General features: G+C 46.0%; 2 protein-coding genes and 1 non-coding gene across 3 annotated transcripts; 2 read left to right on the top strand and 1 right to left on the bottom strand.

Annotated features, from left to right (window-relative positions):
• Positions 1-69: 69 nt before the first annotated feature.
• Positions 70-1,372, bottom strand: ALT_9503 (uncharacterized protein; the record flags this gene model as incomplete). Its single annotated transcript, XM_089600630.1, has 4 exons — positions 70-105; positions 163-321; positions 367-907; positions 960-1,372. The coding sequence occupies 4 exons, from the start codon at positions 1,370-1,372 to the stop codon at positions 70-72; spliced, it is 1,149 nt and encodes a 382-aa protein (XP_089455127.1).
• A 4,129-nt stretch (positions 1,373-5,501) lies between these two features.
• On the top strand, positions 5,502-6,447 carry ALT_9502 (uncharacterized protein; the record flags this gene model as incomplete). The annotated part of the gene is made up of 3 exons (XM_089600629.1): positions 5,502-5,593; positions 5,647-6,371; positions 6,422-6,447. 3 exons carry the CDS (start codon positions 5,502-5,504, stop codon positions 6,445-6,447), a joined length of 843 nt encoding a protein of 280 aa, XP_089455126.1.
• A 5,681-nt stretch (positions 6,448-12,128) lies between these two features.
• On the top strand, positions 12,129-12,244 carry ALT_r100. Its single transcript, XR_016293775.1, has one exon. It is a non-coding gene; the product is annotated as an 8S ribosomal RNA (ribosomal RNA).
• Positions 12,245-12,960: the final 716 nt, after the last annotated feature.

Here is a 12,960-nt window from a genome sequence, read left to right as displayed (position 1 = left end):
TGAAACAAGTCCACAGATGCAAACGAGACATATAGGGATAGGGCGTTGAATTGCTCTACGGAGGGGGTCTTAACTTCCACCACTGGCGGAATTTTTCCCCTTATTCTGCGAATGGTCAAGCTGATACCCAGCCCCGTACTTTTCACGGAATCCATGACTCACCCTTGGACCCGATTCCTTCTCTTCCGAAGGAACTAATTTGTGATTTTGAGAGAGTTGCTGAAGTGTTTCATCAGACATCTGCCCGAACCATTGGGCCGATCTGGCTCCGGTAGTGATATGTTTCGCAGAGATAAGATCCCCAATTGTGGACACGACCAGCTGGTGGGAGTCATCAGCTGATTTTATATTCTCGAAAATGTTTACTCGAGGATTCGCAGCAAGGTCGGACGCATCTGTGCAAATATTCAGACACTGGGAGATACTGTCTCTTTCTTCCTTCATGCATTCAAGTCTGAGAGCTTCTTCCCCAGTGAGGTGTGGCCCCTTTTCTGAGAGATCATATAGGCGGCGATCAAGCTCTTTCATTCGAGACTCGAAGTCTTTTCTGCTGGTTAATAGCTTGACTTGGAAGTCCGTGAGCATGGCCTTAGTAGTTATCCTTGCTTGTGCAGAGCTCTTCTGCTCAACAGAAGCAGAATGTGCGTCTGAACCCAGTGAGAGGTTTTTTTCAAAAGCTTCTATAGCCTCCGAAACTCCAGCACAGATATTCAAACACTGCTCTGTACTGGCCTTTTCCTCCCTGATCTCTTCAAGCTCATTGGGCGCGCTTTGGAAAGATCTTTTCCATTGAAGGGATTGTACCCTGCTATCAAGATCTAGCAAGTGATCTTGAAGGTCTGATGTCGTCTCAGCTATCATTTGCTTGTACTCTTCGAGAACATTTGATGTAACAGCAGTTTGGCGACTGGTCACCATCAGCCCTAGTAACAATTCTTGCACTTGATAGATGTACTTACAACGTCGCACCGCCGAGGGCGATACTGATGGTTGCTTTGTAGCCCGATAGAGTTGCTTTGAGATTGGAAATGTTGCCACCCATATACTGCAGCCTAGCCCATTCAATGATTCTTGTTCGTTGGCCATCTGAACGAGGAGCACACTTTTCAATGACATCTTTGAATTCCTGGCATGTTTTCCCACATCGTAACAGCGGGAGTTTTAAGGTTGAAAGGTCCTTTTCGTGATCAACAGCTACTTTCTGCAGCTCTTCGATGACCTGGTTTAGAGCATCAAGTTCATGGCGAAGTTCACGAACAGTCCTTTTCGTGGATTTGAAGCTTTCAAGGACTTGGTGAAGAGATTTGCTAGCTTGAAAAGCAAATCCAGCCAGAGTAACCAAACTAGAAGCTAATCCAACAGCCTCAGCCATACTTAATGAAAACTGTTGATAAAACAGGCTCTGTAATAGTCTAGCAGTCTTAACTTGCAAGAAAACCAGGCGGGCCTGTAAAGGAATAAGTGAACAGTCGATTCGTTTCTTATAATCGAGCTCCAAACTTCATTTAAAACAGAGGGTTGCTGCTGGCGGCGTGGATAGGTGGTTAATTGGCCGAGACATGTGTGATGTCAACCCCCGCGGCACCCACCGAAGACCAATCAAGCTGAAAGTCTAAGCGCGCGCAACTCGTCTACCAGTAAAATGCAACATCCATGATTTGTGCATTGGTACTTGAGTGCCTGGCGACGATCTATCTATCCGTATGGACGGGTAGACTAGCGTCCAATTATCTGAGTCAACCTTGTTGCCCTAGGTTTGCTTCCCATCTCTGTGCCTTTGTGATCAAGCTCTTGTTCCTAGTGGTCAGTCACATGAATGATCACGTGCATATAACGACCCCCGCATTTCTAACCACGCCTTTGCTCCCTAGGTTGCTTCAAAAGAACAGCAGCGACGCCAACCATTTTTTGCGGCGAAGGTTCCCGAAAATAATCATGCCAAACTACTGAACCTACTATGCCAGTGATACACCAGCAGATGGACAGAAACAAGTGGCATGCCGGATGGGATGCCAACCCTTCATCCACCAGCACCGCGGTAATGTCTTCGAAGATATCTGAGCAGATGAGCGCGTGTTCTAGTTTATTGGTTTCGTAAATGCCAACATAACAACAGCCAAATCAGTTTCGGCTAAATCATTAGCGACGCAGTGCCTCGGGATTTATCCAATCCTATTCTCCAGCAAATTTCCAGTGATCGCCGCTCCACAGTCATCAAAAACACAGCTGGACAGTCAAGCACAGCTAATATTGCAGAGACCCCTGGGCAAGAGCAGAAAGTTGGATCAAACTAACTACGATGTGAGAAATTAAGGCTGCAAAGAGGGGAGCACAGCTGGAGGACGGTTAAGGCCTTTTACATAAGTACGCTGCGTGTCAGCAGCGCCAACGGGCAATTTGTGATACTTTGGGCCCACGTCTCGAATGGCACCCACTGATGAGAGTGGAATAGAGCCTGGATATCAGACTCTTGCGTCCGAAGGAGAGCTTTCTAAGTCACCAGTAGCTTCTAAATGAAAAGCCCAACTATAAAGTCCACATGCGCACAATGCCAACATGGAAAATGACGAATTTGGCGCGGCATAAAGAATCCCACCGCCTCCTTTCCTGGAAGTATACTGTAGATAGCTGGGCAAAGTTTCAAACTCCTTGCGAAGCGCGTCCTAGTCGTCACATCTCTGAGCAGTGTCAAAGTTAATGAGCACCGTCTTTGTATCATGGATGAGAAAGTTGAAACCGATTTATGTTACCATGCAGAATACCTAGCTGGTGTGGTCACCTCAATGTCTGTTGGCAGACGGCAATATTACTTAGGCAGGCGTGCCGAGCACCAGCGATGCATTCCATTAAGAATCCAATCACTCGATCTCCTTTAGTTAAGTGGCCGAAAAACTATGGTCTAATTTCATGGCCATCATCCATTTGTAGGCAACGGTCTTATTTTCTAGGTATAAGATCTCCCACTCGAAACGAGCAAACTTGGCGATGATAACTGTGTTAAAGTGTGGGCATGTGACTTTGTAGATCCCTGTTCTCAGCTTCTCTCCTACCTCAATATCCAGGTAATTGATGAAGATTCCATGCCACCGGTGTCTAATGGAAGGGAATTGAGACCGACTGGTACAAGCAAAGAACGGTTAACTGTTATTTGTGTCTCTGGCCACCAGGCCATCATTCCAATCTCCTGGGGGAAAATCTGGGAGAATAGAGAGAAGGAACAGACCGAAACACTTATCCTCCGCGCTGTACAAACCAGGTTCGACAGTGAGATATTTGATGGCTTAACCATCTACATAAAGGCGGAAGAAACTCTGGTCATTTTCATTGACCTCTGCCTGGAAGACTTCCACCTTTGCTTTATTGCCCATTATCACAGCTAAAAGACGAGCACTAGTAGGGTAGTGCTAAGATAGAGAAAAGGACTAGTAGTTATATGCTGCTTGAAAGTTTATTAAATTAGATAGGAACTAAGCATGCGATCTACATCTAAATCTAATTATATCCTAAAAATATCTAGCCGACAAGACAGCCGCCTTGAATTTGGGGAATTTTGTTGCGAAACCTTATTGCGTTGATTGTTTCGAGACAAAGGGCCTGGCGCTAAAATGGTAAAAGGTATTGGTGGGCTGTATTTAAGACAGCTGATCACTATTGATTTAAACAGCGCAGCGGCGACCAGTAAAGTAGCAATGTCTCTCATCTTTGGGGGTGTACAATTTCGGATGGGTTTGTATCCCCCAGATCTAGTTCGGTGCATCCAAACTCTCACAAGCTGTTGTGGCTTGATAACCTCTCTAATGACTGGATGTTGCCATGAACTGCGCATTCTTTTGTGATTTATTGGTGCATTGCAAACCAGCAAGGGGCTCGTTAGCCGTCGGCGTTTCTTGAAGCAATGCAAGTTTCAACTCCCATAGATGGCCATCATTCAAGAATGCGATAGAGCCAATGAAAAGGTCTTTATAATAAAGACACGGCAAAGACAACACATATGCAGGAAGACCAAGTTGGTACTATTCTGATAGTTCATCGCAAGCCCATAGCAGTGCCCTGAAGCGGAGGAACGAAGTGGAAGGGGTTACCAACCCCACGGCTTCTCGACGCCGACGTTGACAGCCAAAATGACAGCGGGAAACACACCCCCTACTCTCCCGCCAAGCCTCTCTCTCATTGGTTCTTGGTTGGATCCCAGGTCACGATCCTTACACGTGTTCTGTCGGTTGTCCTCGTCGCGTTATTCTCTCTTGTCCCGCTTGTTCCAGTACAGTACTTGTAAAGCAAGGTTCGTCCTCAAATATTGTGTCGGGTTCCCTTTCTGTCCGCTATTGCAATACTATTTCAGTGTTTATACTTGTATCCTCATTTTGCTGCCTACCCGCTGCTCCGCTTGCTGTTCGCTAATCCCTCGTCTCGCCCATGTCCTCTTCCATTAATAATTTCGTTTGCGCTCTAGCCACCTTGAACATCCTTAAGTTACTGTGCTCTTCTTGACTACTAATTGTTCCACATGAGAGCACTTCGGACGTGGGCGCAAAGCAAGCGCTTTTCCATCTAAATTTAATTCACCCAGCGAAAGACGCGTGCAAGGGGCCAATTAAACTACCGTCGCGAGCCAATTGCCCGAGATTTCACATGTGACGTTGTGCTACTCAAGAGGTCTCACCTGGAGGGGGTCTTGCCAGCAGAAGTTAAGATACTTAGCCGCTGGCCGCCACCAGACTGATCTTGTCTGGACAGCGGCCAGTGTGTCACCAGATCGTTTGCCGCTTGACTAAAAGTCATTCATCCACAGGGCGCTTAACAGACATTCATAGTGGTCGGACAGACTACCATCGCTGAACAAATTATGGTTGATCTTTCTTGGGACAGACTACTTGAAACTACTGACTAAATAGCCGCTGAGGCCAGGGCTAGTGAATTGTAATAGTTAGTCTTTAATGCGGCACCAGGGGCACCGAGAATAAGAAAAGTTGCGTCTGTAAAATCGTGGAACATTCCGCTCTAATTAATTGGCCTAGTCAGTGAAATCTCGTCGATATGGAATAGGCGCGCGCTATTCACGTTTCATATCGGGCCAGATTCTCGTACTCAAATATGGCTCAATGGTGATATAAATCTCAGACCTCGAGACTTGACCAGAGAGCCATCAAAAGTCTTCACTTTAATTTGGGACAATGGTCGATCCATTGAGCACCATAGGTGCAGCCAGCGCTTCACTCGGTTTCTGTACATTCGCAACCAAGTCCGTTAAAACTCTATATGACTTAATACAACGCTTTCATGGATATCCAGATACAGTCAGGCATCTCAAAACAGAACTGCACGGTCTCCTCATAGTTCTTGCGCGAGTTCAGAATATTCAGTTAGAAGAAAGTGCGCTCGCGGACCTCGAACCTATCTTGAAGGGATGTCACATTGCTTGTTCAGAACTACAGCAAGTTATCAACCGCTGCACGGCTCGTTCTGGAGGAAAGCAGCCCCATTTCCAGGATTGGGCGAAAATGGAATTCCTTGGAGGCAGCATTAGTGACCTCAAGGAGACCCTGGCAGGGTATAAAAGCACAATTACTGTTATCATCACGAGCATAAGCATGTGAGATCGCCTCTTAATTACCGTTTCAGTTGACGCCACCTAACTTTCATTAGTGATCTGGGACAGCTTACGTTGAAGCAACTAGAAGACTACCATAGGGACATTGCAAATACGAATTCTCATCTTTTATCTCAGCTTCAGAGTGTTGGCCGGCGATCTTTAAACCAGATCGGACAGCAAGAGAAGATCAGAGAGGTAGAAGATGCAATACTTTGCTGCATACAGGCTTGTCGCAAAGCTAGAACTAGCATTGAACGAGTCCAACGAGAGCATCTTCACGACCCTGTCAGTGCGCCAGAGAAAGGCATCGCAACTCGCAAGATATGGAAGATGACCGAAAATGATTTCGAATATGTGCGCAGCTTTTTCTTGGACAGCGAGGCCAAGCTCCTGAGCATGAAAGAACAGGGAGACGACCAAAGATCCTGGCTTCAGCACCTCAATCATTGCAGATCCATTTTAGAGAAGAAGGAGGCTGAGGTCCAGCAGGAGAGGACTTTGAGGTTTGAAAATATCTCTTCAAAGGATCAAGCCATTCAGGTCATTAGATCTACTGCTGCGACCCCGCTCTGGGCTAAGACATCAACGCTGAGGCCCAGAGCTTCCAAATCTTGGGTGATAGTCCGGCGGCAGCAATCGAGGCGCTTGCTGAGAAGCACGGTTCTTGCCGACGTAAAAATGTTGAAGCACCATCCAGTACTCTCTTTGGTTGCTTTAGGAGGAGAAGAAGAAGAAATGCGCTGTGAATACAAGCAAGAGAGGCCTCTTGGCATATCACGTGAGTCGGGTGATTGGCGGGTGTTATTGTTTTTAAACTGATACATTTAGTTCTCAAGGGCAACTGCGGAATATGATTTATACGTGCGAGATAGAGAGTTGAGATCGAATCTTCCAAGTATGACCCTGTAACGAAACGCTTAGAAAAGCCACGGAAAATGAAATTGTCAGAAGCCGCTGAGGAAAACAACCTTCGCCATAGGTTATATAAGGAAAACTCCAACTCTATAAAGGCATTCTAGAAAACAACGGAAAACATCATAATCCGATATGCTGGTACAATCGAACTACAATGGTTAAACAACTTATCTGACTCTTCTGTTTTTAGAGGCGGCGCGATTATTAGTCATACTATTCACCTTCTTATTGGTCAATGCTCATCATATTGTGAATTATCATTGGAACAACACGCGTCACTTCTTGTTTGAAATTCTTGTCCCAATGTTTCTTTTTCATTGTTTCAGGGCCAAGGCGTGCGCAGCGCGCGTCGCCAGTTTTAGATTTGTACCTCCATAAATGATTGACCAATCTTGGCCCAACCTCTTAAGGGGAGTATACCTACGTGATCTGACCAGTCTGCCGCTGGTCAACCAAAAACTTAATGGGGCACTATGCCAATTCAGGAAGTTGACGCGCCCTCCGGAGTTTAGAGAGCCATCCAATGTCAGTAGACCAACAAATGGCTCACATCCCATCAACATATGACTGCATTTTGATGTGTACTCCGTACACTCAGCACCTATACATACGGCTCCGAGCACCTCGGGCTAGAACCGACGACAGAGTCTCTGCGTCAATTCGACAAAGATGGGGAATTTGTCTTGGCCTGACCTATATGAATTGTCTGACAGTCTCTAGATCTCCAAGATGTTGCTCTTAACCTCGTAAATGACTCTGCAGATATGGCCTCGATAAAGTCGAATAATTGGATAGCCTTGGTGTCTTTATCTTTTCGAAGTCATTTTCTGCTGTTTGATTTTTCTTTCGAAACTTGATGACGGCCCGAAGTATCGATGTGTGACTACAAAACGGGATCGCCAAGATGCCCAATGTTTAAGTTCAACATCATTCTGATCAAAAATGCATGGCTGTAACTTTTCATACTTTGAAGGCATGGACACTGGCTGAGTCACCCAGTCACCACCCATCAACTAACTAACTATCAGGAAGCAATGCACATGACGGATGATGTAAGAGGTTATTACATGTACATGATTGGCAGCGGAATGAACATGTCATAGAGGGACTGTCTGGGGTACAACAAGGCTGAGGTATCCCATTGCATGAGCTCACGCAGTAATAAGTGTGCCAGCTCATGTTGTAGGCACTATAGGAGCTAGTTCGCCTAACCATGATCCTGTCGGAGTGCTGCTCCCACTTATGGCGTTTTGACGCAGGGTTTGATACGCAGGCCCAATCTGCTTACATGCAATTAGCCTCTCTCCTGGCTCCTTCAGACTCCCAGTATCACCTTTTTAATTACCAAGCAGGCCGGTTAAAAAAGAGTTTGATGGAAGTTAACTAGATAATATTCTTAATCTAGGTTGGCTGCCTGCTGATATAAATCCAATTTATGCTGGTATACCTGGAACGGATATGCCAAACAACTCCCAGTGAAACATATCACAACGAAGGTGTTGCTATGCCCAACCTGCTCGTCGCGTTATGCTTTGGTTCTTGCCCGGTTGAGGGGACAATGGGAATACACTGGCCCCCGGTCTTCAGCTCAGCCTCGACGACCACGCCCATCACTATGGACTACAATCTAAGCAGTGGTGACCACTTTTCAAACAGTAATTGTTCTTTGTACCTTATATAAGTGACAAGTCGTGATCTGGGAATCCCTGGCACTGTTTATGAAGGAATGCCCAACCCGATTTTCAATGTCAGTTGCACCGAAGGAGCAATTTTACATAGACCAGTCTCTGCATGCTGCACGGCTCTTTTCCTACTACTAATCAGCGTCATTGCAGAACCCTTCCTCTCCCCTTTAAATAGGGCGAGTTTAGCTTTGGAAAGTTAAATCAAGGATTGCCAGATCAGTAGATTTGATATGGCGTCAAGACCGCCATTATGATTCATATGCCTATAATGTCAATGTGTCAAGACAGGAGACTCAGAGCCATCTTGAACTCGCTAAACTATCGTACAACACAAGGACAAGCCAACATTTGGTTTCCTTCCCAGACTCGTGGACTGACCTGGATAATTCCATCGATGTTGCGGTCCCCAATACTGGCGGCACAGATGGCAGTATAAAGATGGTCCTTGATCAGGGACAAAAGCACTGATACGATCCAGCCTCGACAACAGAGCGGCATTTTCCCATCATGGTGGAGAAGGATTCCAGAGCCTTGCTTCCCGCCGAGTTGCAAGTCTGGGGTGGGAGCCGAAAACGTGATGCCACCGAAATGGAGAGTTCAACCAATAGTGAAAGGAAGGAAAATGAGTGGAGGGCACCAAAGCAGCGCTTGATTGAGCATCAATCTGATAGCTACGGAGACTCAAGAGCTTCTTTATATACCTCTTTCGACAATCAGGACAATGGTGGGAAGTGAACACAGCTCCGCCACTCAACTGTCACTATCCTCATCCGCAGTGAGCAATGAAGCCATCTGATCGAATCGTTACTACCAACCTGATTGGTAACTCCACAGCGTCATTACTGATGGAGACTTTCACCTTACTAGTGCATGTCCTTGTAAAGTCAGCCAGCCATGCATCTTTCCGTCGTATAGGATGGGGAGACTAGTGGCTGTCAATGTATCTGTACCTACCACATGAGCTGCAGACAAAGCCAAGCCCATTGCCTCCTTTGATGACTGATCCATGGAGAAATAAGAATTATTTGTAGATATAGTCCGTATACGAAGGGCAACTACATCAGGTCCAATAGCATGCGATGATTCTAGTTCTCTTCTAAAACAATGGCCTATTTCTGGTCATCTCTGCTTTATGGCTAGCTGAGCTGTAGTGTGGGTCAGAGAGCTGCGTGTGTGACCTGATAGTGCGGTCTCTTGTCTCGGATTATGGGCTGGACTACTATCCTGGCTGCCTGCCACTGTAATGATTTTCCAGACAGTGCAGTCTATTTTTCTCTAACCCCACAAGGGAGGAAGGACCTTCTATCCACCAGTTTACCACCATTATCCTCATCAGCAAACCTATAGATAATGATATAATATAAAGAGTCGGCCTGCTAGCTTAGTCTGCTTCTACAACGTGATACTTTGCCTGCATTATTCTTGCCGAAGCATCTGTGGATTCGCTTTATTCATAATTCCATACTTTCTTTTCGGCTGTGGGAGTGTTTTCGCCAGACACCATGGCCCTCAAGTCTACCCTCCTGCTGGGGCTCTACCTTCTGGTGGGCATCGTCTTAGAAACCAGACACCCTCTGATCCTGACAACACATGCTTCGCCTCCAGCAATACCGTACGAGCCGAGAATTGTAAGGCCTGCTGCCCAAACAACAAGCCCGGGACTGGTACTAGCTATGCCGGCGGTACTCAATTTGAGTACAAATGTGGCTTCTATTCAATAAAGGTTGGCAAGCAAGCGATGGATAATGCTAGCTGTGAAGGGTACTCGTTCGCCTATCGCTAGATTAGGCTTAGCGCAACGCACGCAGGTCACCTCTTGCTTCGCATGGAGATAGCTTCATCTTTCTCTCCTAGCTAGTACGATCGTTTTGATGTAAGACTCCATAGTCATCTTTCTATCTCACACTAGCAGTGTTCAAGACTATGCAGCACGCTGTGCAGAGAACGCCGGCTGTGTAGCGGGGGCATGGGATCACATGTTCGGCATATGCTATCTAACTTCCAACATGACGCGCCAAGGCCAGCAGTGGCCCTGGGAGCTGCTGGAGAAGAGCAAGAAGGCGGATTGCCAGGAATGTGGAAGCTGCTCTCCAGGAATGCAAGTAGGCCGATGACACTTGCAAGATGGTGGCGAAAGCGCGCGAGTCTGACCGGGCAGAGTGCCGACAGCAACAGACTGATATGCAGACGAAATTCACCAATGAGCTCGAGAAGTGCTAGGCTGAAGCTAAGACGCAGCTAGCTGAGAGCAAGTCCGCGTAGTAAAAGCCGTGCTCTACCCAGACTGAGAAGACCCAGGAACAGTGCGGGAAGGATGAAGAAGCAAAGTGCATTGTTGAAAAGGATGTGCTTATGAACACCCTGAATGCCGAGTGTACCGAAAGCAGGAAGCCACAATATCTGCACTAAACGCGTGCGCAGGAAACCTGGAAGCTGTCAACAACGCAAAGGCACAGCTGGAACGGGAGAAAGTAGCACTGGAGAAGGGGCTTCAAGCCTGTCAGTCTCCAGAACTATCCGATAACTTCGACTCAGTATGCCACAAGCAAAACGGACAGCACTTTATAATAGGAGGCATCAAATACCACATATATTGCGGCTTTTCGTTCCCCGCCGCTGTTGGCTGGACGAATTATGCGGCAAGGTCATTCCCGGCATGTTTTGAGTATTGCTCCAACGTCTATTGCAAGGGATTTGCCTACTATTTAATAGTCCAGGAAATTGCGCCATAGCTAACTCTACCATCGGCATGGTGAACCTTGTGCCTGCGATATATGCAAGCCCCGAATAATTTTATCGCGGTTCAAGAGGCGAACACAAACTGGAAAATTAAGGCACATCCCCTCAACCTCTTATTTACGCGTGACAGGTCCTCTCCTTCCCAAGTCCTGGAATACTGCGAGACAACGCTCCCCATCTTCATTGTAAGATATTGAGGCGAAAGCATTGTGCATCCACATCACAAATCCATGGCTTATTTTGGAACAGCAAATGCGAACTGTCATGTATGGTTGACTTAAAACATAATTAATTCTTACTTTATTATGTAGCCAGCTAGGATACAATAATAGGTCACAGAAGATATTATTAATGTAGAGTCCATAGGTTGTGGTGCTGCTGGTGCTGAGGTTTCAGCTCCAACGCTCTTCCATGCGCAGGATGAGAGGTCACCAGTCCCTCATGGTTTGCGGACATTCCATCTACTTGAGGTAAGGCCCCTATGTAACAAGTTAAGGATCCAACGCTACGATTATGCAGAGTATGAGTATCTATAGTAATTGTACGTTGAAGATACTTGGAATGGCCCCTTTTCATTCACATCATTTCATATATTAGTACGCTTCTCAATGTAGATATATATGATCAGGAATGTGAAGCACTTGATATAGTAGCAATAGCTATAGTACTTATCATTTCAAATATTCAGCATACAGGTTCTTTTGCTATCAGAAATACAGAAAATCATTCCAGAAGTGGGTGTCCTCTTCCCTGGCTTCAAGGGAGTAACTATGTACTCCGTACAATGTGGGTCATAAACTAAATATGTATCCTATCCAGACTTAGCAGAAACAGCAATTAGGCAACTATACTCATTTTCACAGCTGTAATATCTATATTAAAAAAGATTCATAAAATTATTAATCTTTATCACAGCTCGCAGTAATCCTTCTAAGGAAATTTCAATAGTTTTTGGTTGGCTACTGGGTTTAGCTTTTCCCATTCCCTGCAGTGTATCTGGCAGTGTCAGGTTTTAGCATGCGTCCCCAGGGCCCAGGCGTGTTTCGGCTTTTGGTTCCTCCTGTGGCTATCTTAAGCTCTCATTCCATCACTCTCTGCGTTTTCATGCCGTTTGTATCGGTGTTGATGGATAATGAGAAGGAAAGCATTTTTATTTTTACTGGATATAATTTTCCTTTAGCGCATATCTAGCACATACGACCATAGGGTGTGGAAAACAGGGCTTCCCGTCCGCTCAGCCGTACTTAAGCCACACGCCGGCCGGTTAGTAGTTGGGTGGGTGACCACCAGCGAATCCCGGCTGTTGTATGTTTTTTGCTCACCGGATCAGGTCTTTTCTAGATCTCACGTAGTCCTAATAAGGCTAGGGAAGGACAGTGCCAAATGCTTTTGCCCCCTGCACAATGAGGAGGGAGCCAGATTGGGTGGTAACATATAATATTTTCATGTCCTCCGGCAACCTAAAATATGCATTGATAGCCTAGAATTTGCCATTGACCGTTATCAGGCCATGCCTTGATTAAGTATCCATCTGCTTGTTGCAATTATTCAGAATTGGGCGAAGCCTGGTCCTTTCTATCATCATTCATAGAACAAGTCAGCCACGAATCACAATCAACAATGTGTGCCTTTTTAAGGTATGGGGTGCGTCTTTATAAGGACCTTGTGATAATTACTACTGTCCACACATCTGGAGAAAATAATCCCACAAGGGTCAACTTCTAAGGATACTCAATAACAACAACAACAGTGAAAACATCACATCATTGATGACAAAGATGCCTGGCCATATCTGCTCAAGATGCTAACGGATTTGCCCCCGGAGATTATTGGCATGATCTTCAACTATCTCCCACAACCGTCCCTACTTTCCCTGTGAAGCATCTGTAAGGCTTTATGACTTCCAATTACCCCGCGGCTCTTCTCAGAGATTTCTCTTGATTTATCACATTACCGCCCCGGATGCCAGATCCAGTCCATCGAATCCATTGCAAATCCCTTGTGTACCTTCATTTCTCATGTCAGAAT

The sequence above is a fragment of the Aspergillus lentulus genome, assembly GCF_001445615.1.
Source record: "Aspergillus lentulus DNA, contig: Alt17, strain: IFM 54703, whole genome shotgun sequence".
NCBI classification, from domain to species: domain Eukaryota; kingdom Fungi; phylum Ascomycota; class Eurotiomycetes; order Eurotiales; family Aspergillaceae; genus Aspergillus; species Aspergillus lentulus.
This window is presented reverse-complemented; position numbering and strand designations above follow the sequence as displayed.